Source organism: Candida albicans, chromosome 6 (assembly GCF_000182965.3).
Source record: "Candida albicans SC5314 chromosome 6, complete sequence".
NCBI classification, from domain to species: Eukaryota; Fungi; Ascomycota; class Pichiomycetes; order Serinales; family Debaryomycetaceae; genus Candida; species Candida albicans.
In genome coordinates, this window is record NC_032094.1 from 336,994 (window position 1) to 357,788 (window position 20,795).

General features: G+C 34.4%; 7 protein-coding genes across 7 annotated transcripts; 5 read left to right on the forward strand and 2 right to left on the reverse strand. All coding sequences in view use genetic code 12, as the record gives it.

Annotated features, from left to right (window-relative positions):
- Positions 1-230: 230 nt before the first annotated feature.
- Positions 231-1,598, forward strand: TIF3 (Tif3p; the record flags this gene model as incomplete). Its single annotated transcript, XM_711638.2, has 1 exon — positions 231-1,598. The coding sequence occupies one exon, from the start codon at positions 231-233 to the stop codon at positions 1,596-1,598; it is 1,368 nt and encodes a 455-aa protein (XP_716731.2).
- Positions 1,599-2,597: 999 nt separating this feature from the next.
- On the forward strand, positions 2,598-3,182 carry MED19 (Med19p; the record flags this gene model as incomplete). Its single annotated transcript, XM_019475455.1, has 2 exons — positions 2,598-2,655; positions 2,734-3,182. The coding sequence occupies 2 exons, from the start codon at positions 2,598-2,600 to the stop codon at positions 3,180-3,182; spliced, it is 507 nt and encodes a 168-aa protein (XP_019331000.1).
- Positions 3,183-3,298: 116 nt separating this feature from the next.
- On the reverse strand, positions 3,299-11,005 carry FMP27 (Fmp27p; the record flags this gene model as incomplete). The annotated part of the gene is made up of 1 exon (XM_711637.2): positions 3,299-11,005. The coding sequence occupies one exon, from the start codon at positions 11,003-11,005 to the stop codon at positions 3,299-3,301; it is 7,707 nt and encodes a 2,568-aa protein (XP_716730.2).
- A 2,640-nt stretch (positions 11,006-13,645) lies between these two features.
- On the forward strand, positions 13,646-15,538 carry MAE1 (malate dehydrogenase (oxaloacetate-decarboxylating); the record flags this gene model as incomplete). The annotated part of the gene is made up of 1 exon (XM_711635.2): positions 13,646-15,538. One exon carries the CDS (start codon positions 13,646-13,648, stop codon positions 15,536-15,538), a length of 1,893 nt encoding a protein of 630 aa, XP_716728.1.
- Positions 15,539-15,708: 170 nt separating this feature from the next.
- Positions 15,709-16,794, reverse strand: CAALFM_C601680CA (uncharacterized protein; the record flags this gene model as incomplete). Its single annotated transcript, XM_711634.2, has 1 exon — positions 15,709-16,794. One exon carries the CDS (start codon positions 16,792-16,794, stop codon positions 15,709-15,711), a length of 1,086 nt encoding a protein of 361 aa, XP_716727.2.
- Positions 16,795-17,153: 359 nt separating this feature from the next.
- Positions 17,154-19,358, forward strand: ACF2 (Acf2p; the record flags this gene model as incomplete). Its single annotated transcript, XM_711633.2, has 1 exon — positions 17,154-19,358. The coding sequence occupies one exon, from the start codon at positions 17,154-17,156 to the stop codon at positions 19,356-19,358; it is 2,205 nt and encodes a 734-aa protein (XP_716726.2).
- Positions 19,359-19,951: 593 nt separating this feature from the next.
- RPL32 (60S ribosomal protein eL32) lies at positions 19,952-20,789 on the forward strand (the record flags this gene model as incomplete). The annotated part of the gene is made up of 2 exons (XM_019475456.1): position 19,952; positions 20,395-20,789. Coding segments are annotated over 2 exons (396 nt in total).
- Positions 20,790-20,795: the final 6 nt, after the last annotated feature.

Consider the following 20,795-nt stretch of genomic DNA (forward strand, 5'->3'; position numbering starts at 1 on the left):
GGAAATATTTTTAACAATAATATATATATCAACTTATATCAACACCAATTGATTTAGTTTAATATATAAACTATAATTTCCAATTAATTGTCTATCTGTGTGTGTGTGTGTGTGTCTATTATTAATAGTTTAACAATATATAATACACATCACTTTTATCAATCAAAAACAAATTCGAATAATTCAATAAATCTACATATCCGATATTATTAATCAATTAATTATCCATCATGGCACCACCTAAAAAAAATGTTAAAATGGACTTAGGGTCTTTCTTGGCTGATGACACCTTTGGCGGAGGATCATGGGCTGATGAAGAAGTTGATTTAAACACTATTGGTGTTTCATTAGAAACTCCAAGTTTTGCTGGATCAACTGCGGCTCCAATTGGTAATGTTGGTGGTGGTAACAATACTGCATCAGCAGGTTCTGGTTTTGGATCCGGTTCTGGTTCTGGTTTTGGTAATGATGAATTCAAAAGAGAAAGAAAAGAATTTCCTATTCCTGATCAACCACCATATCGTGCCAGAGTATCTAATTTACCATGGGAAGTTGAAGAAAGTAACGTTATTAGACATTTTGAAGATAGAATGCAAGCCAAAGATATTATTTCCGATATTGTTTTACCAAAAGATAGAGACACTGGTAGATTAAGAGGATTTGCCTTTGTTACATTCAATGATCGTGCTTTATTAGAAGAATCCTTGAATTTATCCATGACTGAATTCCAAGGAAGAAAAATTTACGTTAATGTGGCTGCTCCACCAAAGGGTGAAGATGGTGATTGGAGAGCTGGTAGATCTGGAAGCAATAGAAGAGGTGGTGAAGATCGTGAACCAGCTCCAGAATTGGATTGGGGTGCTGCCAGAAATTCTCAAGCTGAATTACCACCAAGACAAAGATCAAACAGATTAGGTAGTGGTAGTGGTCCATCAGGCGAATCATCATCATCATCTAGACCATCAAGAAGACAAGAAGTTGAATTGGATTGGGGTTCCGCTAGAAATTCAAGAGATGGATTACCACCACAAAGAGAAAGATCAAATAGAACACCAAGAAAACAAGAACCAGAATTTGATTGGAATACTGCTAGAAACACTCAAGCTGAATTACCTGTTAGAGAAAGAGAAAGACCACAAAGAGAAAACCCTGATGGAACTCCAAGAGAAAACTCTACTAGACAAACACCAAGAAAGCAAGAACCAGAATTTGATTGGGGTGCTGCCAGAAACACTAAAACCAGTTTACCACCAAGAGAAAGACTTAATAGAACTGGTTCCAACAGTGGTAAAAAATCAACTGAACCTGATTTCGATTGGAAAAGAGGCCAAAGTTTACCATCACGTAATGTTTCAAGATCAAGTGGTAACAGAAAAGATGTTAAAAAAGATGAACAACAAAATCAACCACCAAAACCACAAAAATCCCATTTCAGTGTTTTAAACGTTGAAGGAGAAGATGAAGATGAAGAGGAAGACGAAAAGAAAGAAGTAAAGGAAAGCAAACAACAAATTGACAATTTACAACAAGCTACTAGTAAATTAACTGTTTCTGAAGGTCAAGAAGATGGTGAAGGTTGGGAAGTTGTTAGAAAATAAACCATAAAAAACAAAATATTAATAGAATAAGTGATGAAATGGAAAGTGAAATCAAATACAAAGAGAGAAAAAGATCATAAATCATTATTCTACACCTTGTTTGTCATTTTATAAAAAAAAACCCTTGTTGTATTATTCAATTTGTGATTTTAGTTACTATGATACAGAGAAATTGTTGTTTTAATTTGAAAATTGAATAGATCCATCCACCCTATCAGTGTTTTCCCTTTTTCTTTCTAGTGTATCATTACTTCCGTGTTTCAATTATATTTTATTCTTTATAAAAAAGCAAGAATGCTTTTGAAGTTTATACAAGTGGTTTCTTCTATATTTTGTTTCTTACTTGCTTTTGTACAATAGGTATTATATATATATATACATAGTTTTTTTTTATTTGTTAATTTGAGTTCACATTATATATGTTTAAAATTTTTTGATTACAATTCGGGTTTCTCCTGTCTTAGTTACAGAAATCTTTATTAAAATTTTTATTCTTAGCATTGATTAGTATTTTCTGCAATATGAAATTCTTACTATTCATGCATCAAACAGAATTTAATCAACGATTCTTAAGCTAATCATATTAAAGCTTGATTAGTATGGTCATGCGTGCACCAATATGGATTTGGGTTTGTTAGAGATGTTTTCTTATTTTTTTTTTCTGTGGTGGTTTCATTTTTTAAAAAAATATATTTACCACTATTCTTAGTTAGAATACGAAAAGGGATTATAGTTATGGGTTTAGTGTTATGTGAGTAATTGATCAGGATTAGCATGTTTTTTCTTAATGTGATGAAATGTATTCATTGGTATACGTTTAAACTCCTAGTCTGTTAGAGAACATTTCTGTAGAATTCGTAGTGTGTGCAATTTACCAATATCAACAAAGTACGAAAACCAGCGACACTAACAAAAAAAATATCCCACCCACCATCAAAATATTTCCTCCACGATCATCAGCTTAACTTTTTAAATCAATAGTATTTCTAATTAGTCGATATGACAACATTACCTAATAATACACAATCAAATGATTACTATCTAATAAATCCAGAAAGTATGTTTAAATAGTATTCCATAATACATCATGTTATATTCAACACAATTACTAACTACTGTTTCACCCCATCAATAGATATTTATCAATCACCAAAACCTACTCCAAAGGACAATCTAATAAAACTATATGGATTGATCCCCGTGACGAAATCACTAGCTCGTACCAATCCTGATGGATCCAAAGGAGTCAAATTAAGAAAGTCATACAAGAATCATATTCAAGATTTACCAGGTAAACATCAAATATCACCAGCTAAACCAATCCCCCCAGGATTATTAGATCCTCTGATTGAACAACATCCTGATATTATAAAACCATTGGATCCAGAATTATTAAATAAGGCATTAAAATTTGATCGCACACCAATTAATGGAATACCTGGGTTTAATAGTTCAGATTTGGCAATAAATGATCAACAAACTTTAATGAGGGGAGATGATATGGGAGAAGATGAACATGGAAAGAAAATTAAACGTAAGAAGAAGATACAGAATGGTGCTGATCCAAAAAGACAACATATATAACGTCGTTGTGTTTTGTTCATATTTGATTGCCTTACATACGATATAGAGAAAAAAAGAGTTGAATATTATCATTAATAAATATGTGTATTATACATTCATTTGAGATTTACTTTCAATTAATCTGCACCTCTTTCTGTAGAAACGTGGATTTCTTTTCTAACATCTGATATTGACCGAATTCTTTTCCGCTTTTTCATAATTTTCTTTGATTTACCCTTTGTAGCTTTCATTTTATTACCCAATAACCTTCCCACATGTCCTAATATCATTTTCGTAATCATACTTTGTAACATCTTACTTATATCCATATAAGACACAATTTCATTTGTAATATTGAATTCAGGAAGGTCTATTCTAAAATCGTTAACATTAAGAATTCGTTTAAATCCTTTATTTAATTTAAGGGTAACTTCTAATGTAATTGCATTGACATTCAATGATACCACTGAAAAATACTTTTTTGACCTTTCAATCATTTTTTCAACATCCTCATTGTCTTCAATTTCATCATTTGAGCTTGCACTTGAAGAAGATTTTTTGCTCGACAACATAGTTAAACTTCTTTTCATGTTGCTGCTTTGAGACATTTCTTCAAATTTGGGACCTTTGTTAATTCCCTCATTTTCTGTGATCAACCCATAATCTTCATCTTCCAGATTATCTTTAATGTTATCTTTATTCTTTTCGTTGCTCACAGCTATTATTTTGCTATCTTCCAAGTTTCCTGAATTGGAATATGTAATGAATTTCATTAATTTGTCACCAGTTATTTCATCAAGTTTGATATTCAACGGCGCTGCATTAACAAATACATTCTCAATAATTTTTATACCACCAACCGACTTGTTCATTGTCCACGCGAGCTCAATCAAATTCTGTGACGAACTCTCAGTTATTGGTTTAATAAAATCAGGATATCGTGCCAGTTCAATAAGATTGAATCCTCTCATCGTACCAATATGAAGCTTGTTGATATTGGATCCACTTTCAAGTTCTTTCCGAGTGTACATCCCTTGTGCCAAGGCAAGATCCATGATTGGGGTTCTATCATCTTCCAATATCTGTAATATAATTTCATCGGCTCTAATCAACCAAGACATCAGTAAGTTATTTGAAGTATCAGAAGCAAAATCACCCGTCAATAATGTACGCAACAACAAATAAATATCACTAGCAATTTCACCACGTTCAAGATTCACTTGTAAGTAATTGTTGAGATCCTCGTTGTTTAATTTCCCTTGTCGGAAACTATAGTTGTTAGACAATACTTTCAACAATTTATGATGTTGCTGCATTTTCGTTAATCTGCTAGTAAGAGCACCCAAATCTTCGAAATCAATAGAAAACTTCATCTTTTCGATTTTCTTGTGGATCACTTTACTCATAGGCTCGCTATAAAACAACAAGCTCACTATGATAACATATAAGGTAAAGTATTGACTTGATGTAGATGTAATCACCACAGAAGGCATATCAATACCAAGTCGAAGAGGAGCCTGTTTCGAATTATCATCATTGTAATTCGCTTGCTCTTCTTGATCCAGATCTTGTGCATTTGGAGAAAGCTTGCTTGACAAAATTTCACTTTCATAACACATTGTCATAACAGAAAGCTTTTCAATCAATAAGTTGTTGGCTCCAGCCCATTTACCATTTTGGGTTATTTCTGTTCCTAGCCATGGTGGCCAATTAGATTTAGCTCCATATGGATTACTAATACTTAACATATCTGGACACCCTACAATATCCTCTTTGTTTAATACAAAAACATTGGCATCTTTTAGTAAAATACCATACCTAGTTTCTAACAAGATTTGGTTTGCATTATTCCTGGAATCCATAATGGACAAAATTTTACCTTTAATAGATGGTGTAGAGATGAGCACAACAGAATCAGGATAATCCTCACTTTGTAATTGAATTTGAGGTGCGATCACGTCAATCAAATAATCCTCAACCACTTTTTCGTCTGGTCTGGTCTCTCGTAATATTGTGTTGAAATTGTCAAGTTTCTGTTGTGAAGTGATATCTTTGCTGGTAGATGTCTGTGATTTAACCCCTTCCAGTGTGAAACGACGGATTATTTCTGACGTCGATGACAAATCGTCCTCATCGTTGTATGCATTTACACTATCCATCATTTTTTCAAGTGTTTCAATGGACTTGTGTGACAAGTAATTTCGAAGCTGTGATTTCAATTTCACAAAATGTATGTATTTCAATGTCAAATTCCGACAATTGAAATTCCATTTAAGAAGCATGTTATAGAAAGTAAACTTATTGTGGTAATTTTCAGAATTATTCATACCATTTATAGTGGATGTACGACGCATTTTCGACTTAACGCTAGCTTTGGTTGTGCTAATCTCTTTTTGCAAAAACAGAATTCGTTTTTTCAAATCTGCTACAGGTTCTGGAGCAGATGTTTTGGACAATTTTTTGACTTGTTCTTGTAGAGCGTTAAGTCTTTGAACCAATACATTCAATCTTGTTTCCAAGGGATTCATGGCACCCAAATTACATTTATGAATAACTTCTTTTCCAAATGCAGTCTCATCCTCAGACTTGCCACCATGTGTATCTCTTTCATAAAAGAATCTTTGTAAATACATCAATGGATAAATATCAACTGTCCTGACGCAATCCTTAATTGATGTCAAAAATGCCTCTTGGAAATCCATAATATCAAACCATCGATGATCATTGTCGTAAATATTATAAGTTGATTTAGCGTCACCTGAATTGGAATGTGATTGAGTGTATAAATTTTGGAGAAATGAAACATGCATGACACGTAAGTCTATTCCTGATAAAACGACTTCTCCTAAATCAAAATTCATTTTCATCACCTTCTCATTCTTAGATAATTCTTCATGGTAAAGGGTTGCTGGCTCTTTTCTTTGATGTAAATCAACCATAAAATCATCTACTTTGGCTCTTAAACCAATACTTTCTATTCTATCGTTATTGATATCAACAATTTCGTCTCGATAAACATGAGCAATAAACAAAGATTTCAACATGAAAGAAAACTTGTTTGTGAATAAATGTTGCGAAAACTTGACAGATTCTTTTGCTTCTCCAAACATTTTGCCACGTCTAATAGGTAACTGCATATTACTAGCAAATAACTTCCACCAATCGAAAAACTGTTGGAAAGTACCAGGACTAAGATGGATTGTATTATAACTTGAACTGTTTGTTGATTCCAATGAGATAGCCATATGTATAAATTGACTTCGGAACCCAGCATAAGAGTCATGTCCTTTCTCACAATACTTGGGATCAAACAACTGCACTTCGTAATGAGGTTTGAATTCATCGGTTCTCTTACCATTTGTATCTTTACGTTCAAGTAGAAACCCAACTTGAAAATGAATTCCTCCACTAAGATTGACCACATTTCTTTCAAATACTCGGGCAGCATGATCAAAATCAGCTTGTCCAGTAAAATCTTGAAGGTAATATGCAAAGCAAGAATTAACCACATTTGGTGAATTTGGTAAATAAATTGAATTTTTACTACTTCTTGTCCAAGCCAATAATGGTCCTGCTAAATAGTTTGGAATATACCAGGAAACTTTATCTGCCGTGATATCAAAGTAATTTTTCGAATTATCGTCTTTATTGATGTCCCAGACAACATTCTTTCTAAATGACAATACAAACCCGCCTGCAGTCGTGAACAAATCATACGGATCTCTTGATCCTTTAAATGCAACTTCTAAACTTTTCCTAGTTCTGATTTGGCATTTACCATGTAAGATATACTTTAACTTATCCCAAAATCCTAATTTTGTAGATGGATCCACTGGTGGTTTTGAAAACCGATCAAAGTTTGCCATCATTTGTTGAATTCCAAAATTGTAAGAAGCACCCCAAACAATTCTTGTTGGATAGTTTGAATTAAAAACACACTCCAAATCGGTGTACAACTTTACACTCGCCAAAGTTTTTTCCATAACCAAAAACTCAAATTTATTCAACTGTTTATGTTTATGTTTGTGTTCTGGTACTAGCGGAACATCGATTTGTCTCATATGTTCTATAGCTTTGGCAAATGCTTCACTTATCACCAAATGGCCATTTAATTTGAAACTTGTCTCATCCATATCTTTGTTACGTGGAGAATGCAATAAAGGTAAAGGATAATCTCTCAAGTGCATTCTCAATTCCCCTAATTGTAGAGCCATATACATGGGTATCAATAAAGTGTATTCAGTAGTTTTGGGTACTCCTTGACCAAAATCGTATATAAAATTGGCGACTTCATCGATATTGAATTTTGGTTTGGATATGTCTATTTGGAACTTATCCATATAGACTGAGAATAGTGGCAGTGCATATGCGTATGTTACCACATCATCATTCAAGGACTCATCTAATTTAACTTCATTTCCGAGCAAATAATCTTTGTTTGCAATAATCTCACTTCTTAATTTGCTTTTATAGACATTCACTTTACGGATCCAGGACTGGGATATAGTGCGATTCAATCGACTCAAATTGTCAAAATATTCTTCAGTATCAATGTGGCTAGTACTTGCTTTGGTCTCAAACAAATTATAAAGTTCGAGTCTTTTTCTTTGTTCAACTTTCCCTAATTGATATATCATACCCAATTCTGTTTCAAATGGATCATCCTCCACACAAAACTTCAATGATTTTGATTTAAAGCGGATAAATGGTAATAGTTTTGCCTTTTGTAGGTTTGGATGAACAATATTCAAGTCTTCTTTCGTACTCTCGTCTTTCAACAATTTAACTAAATGTTTGACAAGTTTAACGGTAATGGATATATTGTCAAAAAATTTATAAACAACAAATTGGTGGGGTTGGATAAATCTAACAGCATCAGAATCAAGTTCAATACTCAAATCTTTAATTGACGATGTTATCTCTGATTTAAATTTAAGTGTATCCAAACAGAGTAAACGACACCATTTATTGGCCACTAATGGAGATTCAGCGAGCCCTCTCAAGAATGTAATAGACAAGTCAGCTGTTCCATCCCTGTAAGCAGCTTGCATTGCATTCAATTGTAACCTGACTTTGAAATCTTTGCTTAGACATAAAATCATATCCAGATAATCTAATTTAAAATCTAAATGCAAAAAATCCAATATTGAGGTGGTCTTGTGTGCTGCGTTGGGATCAGGGGACAAGTTGCTATCAAATTTGGTCAAATCTTTATTCACTTTGGATTTAATAACCTTGATAGGAGCTAAAACAAACTCTCTTATAAGATAAATGGATCCAATTAGAGTGTATAGTTTATACCTATTATAATCAACCAAGATCTTTTCTACTTTCACATCAGTAATGAGCTTATTGTTTCCATAGTAGTCACAAATGGCGCTGACATTGGTCTTGATTGTTGGGATCTCCAATAGACGACTAAATTTCCCATCCAAATCTGTAAGTGCTGACAACTTCAACTTTTCAAGAGTGGCATTGACCGCCCAATAAACGGTGTCGTGGTTCAGAATAGTTAAAGTCTCCAGTGAAGCTGAAGACGCAACTGTCGATGGCGTTGACTCTCCACTTGTTTTTGAATTCTTAGCAACACCAATGCTTAAGGAGTCAAATTTCAAGTCAATTTGCTTCAATTCATGGTCATCATCAAAATCAAAATCAAAATCAGGGGATTCAGCTCTTGACAAATCTTTTTTAGGTATCAAAACTGACCTGGATCCCAAGGAAATATTAAGAAATGTCACTTTCAAATCAATTCTAGTTAACCACTTGGGTAAATATCTAAACAACTTCTGCTCTAATGTGGGCTTTACATTTTTCTTGAAATATGATACCTGACGAAGTTGTAATTCGTGACGCAATTGAAGGAATTGTAAATTCAACATTTTGTTAATAACACCTAGTTCAAGATCGGTTTCTGCGATTTGAGTGACATCAAGTAATAAATTATGAATTCCAGTGAAAATATCAAGGTTCGTCAAGTCAATTGTCACTTTATCAACATCAACTAAAAGTTTTACTGTTAAATTCTTGAAAATTTCTAATTTGATATCAATGTAACTTGTATGTGCTACCCGCTTAGTAACTAGCTCCTTGCCATGAAGATCAGAAACATCTGAAAATGGCTTTTCGTAGTAGGTAACCAAAGGGAGTAATAATTGACAACTTGAGGTATAGTCTCTTGTCTCTGTTGTTGATAATGTGAAGTTTAATAAAGAATACGAAAATGTTAAGATCTGGGTATTTTTCTTAGGTTCACAATGTCGAAGGACTAATCGTGGTTGCTCAACCACTGTCTTGATATCCAAATGTGGGTAATAATCTGTTAAGTATCTCCATATTCTCGCATTAATCTTTTCCTTATGATGTGGGGTGCCAGGATGAATCTTTAAATTTGATGTCTCACTACCATCAAAATCATCATCTTGTAAATCAGAAGATGACGTAGGTGTTTTCTCGAGCAATTTCTCGAGCTTTTTGATGGTCTTCCATTTTTTCAATAACACCAAATTATAAAGCAAAGAACTTAATTGACGAGTATCTAAATCAAGTATTGGAGTACTGGCAGAAAAATATATTTCCACCACACAATTCTTGAAACCTCTTGCCCTTACTACTTGGTCTAGTATGTTTGTCTTGTACGTCAATGCAAAATTAGGAACATTTAATATTTCGTCGGTGTTGTTGTCAACTTGACCAGTAGGCAATTCAACTCTCGATGCAAAAAAGACTTTCAAAAGTTGAACAGAACAAGTTAAATGGTATGGTCTGTCTCTTTTGGAATTGAACAATACCTCAAATCCAGCAGCATCAGAGTACATTCTGGAAAAATTGAAAGATGTCGATTTTGTCATCATTTCCAAGCACGTTGCAGGTCTAACATCATTAAAATACTCTTTAAAATCAGGGTTATTTTCCATAGTAACAAACGGTATTTCTGAAATTTTCACATTTTCAATATGAAGATTGATCTCTGAGACAATTGCGTGTATTATCTTGAATGTGTTTTCCAAGCGTTGTAGTTTATGTTCCTCTTTTGCTTCTATTTCTGCCTGTGATGGAGTCAGTTGATTGTTGGTGTTATTTTTCGTTTCTTGTGAATCCTTAAGGATAAAATAGTATTTGATTGCATTAAACACCAGAAAATCACTATCATTGATATTCACTCTGGTTTTCAAATCATCTAATACCCCGGTTTCAAAATTAATCAGAAACTTGGCCTCAAAACTAGCACCCCCAATTTGAAATGGCTTGATGACATCCCCTTTTGTCTTCAAATGATGAAGTACGTTGTTAATATAAAGACCAGCTTTAAATGTAATTTTTTCATTAGAACGTTTACTGTATTTTGAGCTTGTTGTGAATTTTAAATACTCTATTATAGTCTTGTTCTCAGACGGAGTGATAATAGCGGTTTGTCTTAGTTCCAAATTCATTTTCGGGAGGTGTCGAATAAGTCTAGAGACCACAGATTTGCCAATTCTATTTTGAGGGAATATATTGACCACTGGAGCAGTAGGATCTTTGAAACTATAGTCATTGCGCTTTTCTTGAGTATTTTGTTTTTGGTTATTTTTCACATTTGGCAATAACTTGATAGTTAAGTCATCAATGATGGTCATTTTACTATTACCCCATAGTCTAAATCTCAATGACCCTACCGATATTAGATATCGTTTTGTGTGAAATGATATTCCATTGAACAGTATCCCATTGTTTATAGTGATGGTCAGAAGATGGAATCCAGTTAGTTTGAAAATGATATACCAAAACAGTAACCATCCAATAATTGTACACGATAGATAAAATATTAATTTATCTATATTTAAGTATTGATTAATGTACATGGTGAGTACTATGACGTGAGAATAAGTGTGTGATAAGATGGTTGTAAAACACTAGGACTTTCTTAAGCGAGATAAAGCAAACAAAACAAACAAAAAAGGAAAATGGAAAAAGGGAAAAAAATGATAAATTAACGATAGAATAAAAGAAATTGGGAAAAGTGATAGATAAATAAATAAAATGGAATGGAGGGGGGACGAATTGAGTGTTTGATTAAAACTGATTAGTTGTCCAAGTAATAATTAAAAAAAAGATGTGTGATTATTGCATTTGGTGACTTTGTTTAAATTATAAAGTTTGTTAAGTGAATAAACAAAGTTTAAACTTTTTGTTGTGTGTGGGTGTTGTTTGTAAAAGAAGGGTTGGCAGTGGTTGGTGGTAGGTTTGGTGGTGGTGGGGTGGAGAGAGAGAAAAAAAAAATTTGGGGCTGGCTTAAAAAAAAAACAAAAGAAAATTTTTCAGTTTGTTTACTTTGTCTGGTGCTGCTGACCTCCTTATTGTTAGTAATTTACGATTGCTGTGCATCGCTTGCAGTTCTATTATATTTTCTTCTTTCCACGTTAAACTTTTTGTTGGCTTCTTTTTGTTCTTGTCACACGCGAATGTAAAATAATAATAATTCATTTGTAGCCGGGAGTGTCGGGGTTGAACAAGAAAAAGAGTAGCACCCAACCAAAAGCGGTAAATATGTTTCATTGGTGGTGAGTAAAAGAAGTTGTTATTCAACCCTTGTATAGGAGAAAGTGGGGAACAATATACAAGGTGTACAATAAACTTTATACCAACTAAAGTAATCATCCACATTTCTGTGTTCATCACGTACACAATTAAATTGATAACATAACAATGCTGAACATTAAAGACTAGACTTGTTTTTCACACAGCGCGAATCTCGAAAAGATGCTCGGTTTTCTTATCTCTATGTAAGGAACATAAAGAGTATGATTTTAGTACCTTTAAGCTTATGTGGGGTGTTTTGGAACTGCCAAGAGCGTCACAATATATCTTTCTTTTTCTATAATTTACCATAGTTGGCCTATATAATTGTGGTATAAAATACTCACTAGGATTTGTACACACAGTTTGTAGTTTATATTGTGGGGATTGGCTAGTTTACAAGATGTGTAATTGCATTGTTGTTTGTTTTGTATTTGATTATATTTGGTGTTACACACATTCCATTGGAGGTAGCCTGTTGATATTGGGTGCTCTTATTTTACATCAAATTTAATTATAAAATTGCATGTATATATTTATAAACATTTCGTGACGAAATTTTTATGAAAAAGTTTTCTATTGATTGGTTTGGCAGTAGCCTATTGATTTAGTGTTCAATACCGGTACTCATTAACTAAACTGTTGTTGTATGCCTTTTAAAGAATAATTTATTCCTAATTGAAGAGAAATAATATTAGCGGCATCTCAAAACAGCCACCAATTCGTTCTTTCCATCAATTAACCAAAAATAAGTTGCAAAAAGAATCTCTTCCTAGTTGACGCCATTTCTCGTTATAACTGCATTTTGTGCTCTCCGAATTTTTCCGTTGCAACTAGAATGTCAACAAAAACCAAATATGAACCCTATCTTATAATCCGTTCAGCTCGGACGAACAATTGGAAAATCAATGTAAATCACCTTTAGTTGGAGTTCAATGTGTAAGGTGTCTAAGATAAATCAACAATCCACAGTGTTTTAAATGGTGTTTGTAAAATCGGAAATGTCAAAAGAAAAGCCGCACAAAAAGAAACCACGACAGCAACAACAACAACAACAAAATCAATTATTCCCATATACACCATTTAAAGAAGAGCAATAAATAAATCTCTCATAATAAAAAAGAGGGGAACGCTAAAATTTTGAGCTTTCGCCGCACAGATGCCCGATTGGTGAAACTGAAAGAATTAGAACAGGGTATTCTTTTCTTGATCCTTGGCGGACGTTGTTGTTAAAAATAATATCCAGTGAGGGCAGAAATCATCAAAGTTGAAATATACACTGATCACAAAACTTGACAGATTTATCTTTTTTTAACATCGTAAGTATTACTTAAAATTCGAACATTTTGCAGTATCCTTGATGTTATCCACTTCCTCCCGTTAGTCCTAAATTTAGTTTAAATCACTGACCGGTTACGGTGAGAAAAAAAAAGAAGCTCTCAGTATTAATACACCAAAAAGAAGGAAAAGCCTTTAAAAATTTAGTGTGAATTACAATTTGTCAAATGGGAAATACCGGTTAAACACAAAACCCAACTAATTTTTATTTTGTATTGATACAATGATATTTTATGGGTAATAACCTGATTCTTAACTACTATGACTACAACAACAACACCACCAGTAAATGTTTTCGTTTGAAAAAATTAATATATAAGCCATTCATTTTCTAAAAGTTCAATTTGTTTTTTTATAGTTGACATTTAAATTATTGGAAATCAATAATTACCCCCTTCCATTGCTCCGTGGTCTTTTTTTCTCCCTCATCTGTACCTATTGGGGACATCTTACCTTTCGAAAGGCTAATATTATAAATTTTAAAATAGAACTCCTCATTTCTAATTAAAAAATATTCAACAACACGTTTTCTAACATAGATATTCACATTAACTACACATATACATACCCAGCTCAACATCAACACAATGTTAAAGGTTGCCAGACTCCAGATCCGATTTAATTCAAGCACAGCCGCCTCAGCAGCAGCAGTAGCAGCAAAGACCGCTGAAGTGCGTACTCGTACTGTCAAAACCCCAGTTGGTATTAAAGCCGCAATTGAATCATTAAAACCAAAGGCCACGAGATTGTCAATGGATGGTCCAGTTGAGTGTGCACTTTCTGGGTTTTCCTTGTTGAATTCACCACAATTCAATAAAGGATCAGCATTTTCCAAAGAAGAAAGAGAAAGTTTTGATTTAACTGGACTTTTACCTTCACAAGTCAATTCTTTAGATGAACAAGTGGAAAGAGCATATCGACAATTTTCCTATTTGAAAACTCCCTTAGCCAAGAATGATTTTTGTACATCTATGAGATTACAAAATAAAGTGTTGTATTATGAATTGGTGAGACGTCATATTAGAGAAATGTTACCAATCATTTATACTCCTACTGAAGGTGACGCAATTGCTAGTTATTCCGACAGATTCAGAAAACCAGAAGGTTGTTTCTTGGACATTAATGATCCTGACGGCATTGATAAACGTTTGTCTGCATATGGAGAAGATAAAGATATTGATTATATTGTTGTTTCCGATGGTGAAGGTATTTTGGGTATTGGTGATCAAGGTGTAGGTGCCATTAGAATTGCTATAGCCAAATTGGGTCTTATGACTTTATGTGGAGGTATTCATCCTGCAAGAGTTTTACCAATTGCTTTAGATGTTGGTACAAACAATGACAGATTACTAAATGATGAATTATACATGGGTAACAAATTCCCAAGAGTTAGAGATGAAAAGTATTGGGACTTTGTTGATAAAGTGATCCAAGCAATCAAAAAAAGATTCCCCAGTTCAGTTTTGCATTATGAAGATTTTGGTGTGTCAACTGGTAGAGACTTGTTATATAAGTACAGAGAAGAATTGCCTTCCTTTAACGATGATATTCAAGGAACCGGGGCTGTGGTTATGGCATCAATCACTGCTGCATTGAAATTTTCAAAACGTGACTTGAAAGATATTCAAGTTTTGGTATATGGAGCTGGATCTGCTGGTTTGGGTATTGCTGACCAGATCACCAATCATTTAGTGTCACATGGTGCCACTGAGGAACAAGCAAGAGCAAGAATCCATTGTATGGATCGTTATGGTTTGATAACTAACGAATCCACTAATGCAAGTCCAGCACAGCTTAAATATGCTGATCCTGCCTCAGAATGGGACGGTGTCGATACTAAGAGCTTATTGGCATGTGTCAACAAGATTAAACCAACGGTGTTAGTTGGATGTTCTACCCAGCCAGGTGCTTTTACTGAAGAAATCGTCAGGGAAATGTATAAGCACAACCCACAACCAATTATTTTCCCTTTATCCAACCCAACCAGATTACATGAAGCTGTTCCTTCTGATTTGATGAAATGGACAGATAACAATGCATTGATTGCAACTGGATCTCCATTTGAACCCGTGGATGGCTATTATATTTCTGAAAACAACAATTGTTTCACATTCCCAGGTATTGGATTAGGTGCTGTTTTATCGAGATGTACGACAATTTCTGATACCATGATTTCAGCCGCCGTTGATCGATTAGCTTCCATGTCTCCTAAAATGGAGAATCCTAAGAATGGATTGTTACCTAGATTAGAAGAAATTGATGAAGTGAGTGCCCATGTTGCTACTGCAGTTATTTTACAATCCTTGAAGGAAGGTACTGCTAGAGTGGAGAGTGAAGAAAAACCAGATGGTGGATTTGTTGAAGTGCCTAGAGATTATGAAGGTTGTCTTAAATGGGTACAATCACAAATGTGGAAACCAGTTTATAGACCATACGTTAAGGTGGAATACGTTTCCGAAATTCACACTTATCAGTATTAGATAGAGATGCTTTTATTTTTTTGAAGTTTGATTTTGATTTTTGATTTTTGGTTTGTATTTTTATATTTTTAGTTGACTTACAGTTAATAGAATAAGGTAGGAATGTTTGTCAAATGAATTCCCTTGTAGATAGAGGCACTGTAGACCTGAGGTCCAATAACTCATGATGGCTAATCGAAAACGTGAACAACCAGTTTAACCAAAGATTTATCTATATTCCCTCTTTTCACCATGCTGGTTAATACTTCATAAGCGATTTGAGCACCATTAGTTGCAGTAATTTCCGCGATATCGTAAGCTGGTGAAACTTCAACAACATCAGCACCAACCACTGTCAAACCATCTATACTTCTCAATAAATATATCAACTCTCTCGGTAAAAATCCACCAGGTTCTTGTGTTCCAGTACCACTTGTAAATCCTGGATCTAAAACATCAACATCTACTGAAATATAGGTTGCCGTGTCTTTTGGTATGGTGGCTAAAATTTTATCAACAACCCATTGAGGTCCTTTCAACCATATATCATCAGCTTCAATTCTGACAAAATTTTGTTCATCATCATCTTGTAGATCATCCAACTCTGAAAGTCTTGTGCGTACCCCAACATGAATGTTGTGTTTAGTAGTTAATCCTTCTTCGTACGCCTTCCACAACATTGACCCATGATTAATGTCATTCTTTTCCGATGTAGGGTATTTGTTTGGTTTCCAAGTGTCCAAATGAGCATCAAAATGAATAATGTTGACTGGCCCATAGATCTTATGCAATGCTCGGATATGTGGTAATAACACCGAATGGTCTCCACCTAATGCAATATACCTTGGTGGGATTTCCGTGTTATTCGAAGATTTTCTATTCAACAAGTCTTTGAAGGCTTCACTCATTTGTTTATAGGCAGCAGAATTGTCCATTGGTGTCACAGGGATATCTCCACAATCAATTATTCTAGCCCATGATTGATAAGGATCAAACAATGCTTTAGGGTTGAATCCACGTAAATTATTTTGTCTTTGAGACGCATCCCTGATTGCGCGAGGTCCAAAACGTGCACCTGGTCGATAAGAAACAGCGGTATCAAATGGTACACCGATTATCCCTATGTCAAATTGTTTTTCCGATTCAATCAAGCATTGGAAATGTTCTAGATGTGCAAATGTAGCGATTCCCTGAAATGGCCATAATCCACCCCATTTCTCTTCCAAGTTTGTGGATATAACTAACGGAAGCAATGTCAAAAGTGCAAGTAGTTTCATACTAATCTGTGTTGTTTGTAGTTAGTTAAATAATCTGTTTGGTCCTCGAAAGAATATTCTTCAGGTATTTATATATATTACAGCTTTATCGGAATTTATATCGCGTTCAAACATCTTCGATAAGGCGAAAAATCTTTCCAAATCGGGAGTGTCCGCTAAAAATTCCATTTAACAGGGGGTAGTACGCCAAAATGGAAATTTCAAGTTTTGCGTGTGGGCTTTTGTGATTCCAGCAATAAACAACAAAGACTTCCCCGAAACGCAACACAACGAGCACCAAAGAAAGAATAGAAAAAAAATAATCAACTACGATTGTCAATTGCATCCTTTTACAAACCACGAAGAATTTTGAGTTCAAAATGGGATTAAGAGATTTGAAAAATGTATTCAAGCGTAAGGAATACGATAGACCTCCAGCTCCTCCGCCACCAAGATCGCAACCAAACGAAGAGCCAATTAGAGATTCCAACCCTGCGCCGACTTCCACTCAACCAGTAAATGGGAAGGATATTCTTAGCAATCCTATAGCAACTGGCGAACCGCCTTCCCTTTTCAAAAGATTCAAACATCAGCAACAACCAATTGGATGCTGTTGTGACGAAAAAGATGCCCCAATCCATACAAATAACTTTTATAACAATTTAACCACCGGTGACCAAACCATGCCAATTTGGCCATTGCCTTACTCGATGTGGTACCTGATCGACCCTGATCAAGACCATGGGATTGCATTCAATCATACAGATGCATCACAAAGAGTGTTTGGTCCTGAACCAGATGCTCCCGTTGCGCAATACTATTTCAACCCACCCAAGATTAAGTCATTTGTTCTTTCTGCGGAAAACTTTAATGGTAACAAATTGACATTAAGTGATCATAGAGCCCTTTCGGTAACTGCTACTTTACAAAAGGGGGACAGTAAAATCATTTTTCCAATAGTGCAAGGTATGGGTTTTATCACTGCTATTTACGAGAATGCTAAACCAGTTATTGCGTCACAAGTTGGTGTTCAAGAGTTTAAAAAACAGAACAAGATTGGCAATTTTCAAAAATATACAGCCATGTTGTTTAACCAAGTGACGTGGTCAATTTATTCTACTAATGAATTGAGTCTAAAGGATCCAAATCATATTGTTGGGAATGGACCAGGTATTATACAAATTGCTCGTGGTAATTCAAAGTATTATGATGACACTGCAGGCGGTTATATTGACCATGCAGAATTGTCTGCCTCAGCAGATGGCGATAGGGGTGAATACAAATTTTCTTATTCTATCAAAGGACAATCAAGATCAGGTAAAACTCTTGTATGGGCACTTCCACATCATCAAGAAGTGATCACTAATGTCAAACCAACAGATTTAAATCTTGATTCGCCAACAAAAGGTGTAATGAAGTCATATGTCACGAATGAGCTTGTTATGCAAGAACAACTTCCTGTCGATATTATGTGGGATCCATGGGCCACCTTTGCCACTAAAGCTAAGTATTCCAACAACGCTAAAGAAATCATTAAACAGGCTGCTATAGAAGAAGTCAAGCAAGACGTAGTAGGGATGGCCGATATTGATTCGATGTATACTTCCGGAAAAATCCTAGACAAATTTGCTCACATTGCATATGTTTGTCATTTCATATTACAAGATGAATCATTGACTAATGAAGTTGTTCCTAAACTTAAACAAGCAATTGAGATATTTGCTCGAAATAAACAAAAATTCCCCTTGGTTTATGATTGTTCTTGGAAAGGGTTGATTTCTTCAGCCGAACCAGGTGCTGATTTTGGTAATTCCAATTATAATGATCATCATTTCCATTATGGATACCACGTTCATGCCATTGCAATTTTATCACATATTGATCAAGATTGGCTTCATGCCAACAACGATCTTATTTTCAATTATGCCAACACACTAATCAGAGACATTGCTAGTCCTCAAGCTGATCAATATTTCCCACAATTCCGATCATTTGATTTTTTCCATGGTCACTCTTGGGCACATGGTATTTTCCCATCTGGTGATGGTAAAGATAATGAAAGTAGCAGTGAAATGTATCATTTTGCTCGTGCCATTAAATTATATGGTAATGTGATTGGTGATAAGAACATGCAACATCGAGGTGACTTGATGTTGGCAATTATGAAGCGGTCGGTCAATATGTATATGCTTTACACTAGAGACAACAAGATTCAACCGCCAAACTTTATTGGCAACAAAGTATCGGGTATTCTATTTGAGAATAAAATCGATTATGCCACTTATTTCGGGAGAGGTACTATTGGAGATGAATGGATTCATGGTATTCATATGTTGCCCATCACACCGGTGTCTTCTTACTTTAGAAGCTCGAAATTTGTTAAAGAAGAATGGGATGAAAAATTGGGTGCAATTGTCGACCAAATCCCAGATGGTTGGAAAGGTATTCTTATGCTCAATAAGGCATTATTCGACCCCAAATCAGCTTGGGATTGGTTTGCAAGAAAGGATTGGGATCCTGTATTAATTGATAATGGTATGTCTCGTACATGGTCCTTAGCATATATTGCAGGAATAATGAACTGATGTGCTGTGGGTGTGGTTATGTATGTATAGACAGGAAGTAAATTCAATAAAAGTGTACCCAAAGTACTAGATTTACTCATTCAGTTTGGCTTTTAAAACATGTACAAATGTATCTCTGATTACTCGTATATGAGACACACGAGATACTCATTGAAGTTAATTATTTATTTCCCCTGAATCATATCTATGACTGTTACCTGTAGATATTTTTTTGCAACACTCCAGGAATCCACAAAATGTAAACTTGTATAAAGATTGGTGAATACAGTCACGTGAAAATATTTTTAGGGCTATAGCCCTACTATACGTGTCCTTGTACAAATTTTTGGTGTGTCTTTTTTTACTAGTTAGCAACAATGCGCATCATTTTTTACAAGTTATAGAATGTATGTGGATTTTTTCTGCTTCAATGAGAAAGCGAGAAACTGACATTTTACTTAGAGGCAAGAAGTTTGAGCTCAGCGCACACACACACACAAACGCATTGGAGAAAAAAAAATTTTCTATTGACTTTGGATAGTATTGAAAAATTCTTTTGAAAAGAGAAATTCCCCTTTTTCTTACAACCTTTAATACTTGACATCATATCAAAAAGTATGTTTTACAATGAGGATATATGGATATGGGGAGAATTATATTGAAATGGGAAGAAGAAACAATGTCGATTATCAATGATTTGTGATGTAGATGAGATTAAGAGCAAGTGTTTAAATAATGGGAAAGAATTGATGAAATTTGAGTTAGATAGAATCATAAATATAGAGGGAATCATATCTATAAACTAGTCAAATAGAACTTGGATATTGAAAAGAAGTACTCACGGCAAATACTCAACAAACAAATTGTTCAAACCTAATAAAAGATTAATGTCATTTTGGCACAAACATTGAAAAGAGAGATTCCATAAAAATTAAATCGTATACTACAATATGATAATAATTGTATTGTATTTTCCTGCTTATTATAAGTCAACCCCTTTTTCCATTTAGTTTGAAATATAAATTCATTAAATACTAACAAATATTTTTCTTTTTAGTGGCTACTTCTGTTCCACACCCAAAAATTGTTAAGAAATACACCAAGAAATTCAAGAGACACCATTCTGACAGATATCACAGAGTCGCTGAAAACTGGAGAAAACAAAAAGGTATTGATTCATGTGTTAGAAGAAGATTCAGAGGTACCATCCCACAACCAAACATTGGTTACGGTTCCAACAAAAAGACCAAGTTCTTGAACCCAGCTGGTTACAAAGTTTACTTGGTTAAAAACGTTAAAGACTTAGATGTCTTGTTATTGCACACTAAATCTTATGCTGCTGAAATTGCTTCTTCTGTCTCATCTAGAAAAAGAGTTGAAATCGTTGCTAAAGCTAAGAAACTCGGTGTTAAAGTCACTAATCCAAAGGGTAAATTGAACTTGGAAGCTTAAAGTAAT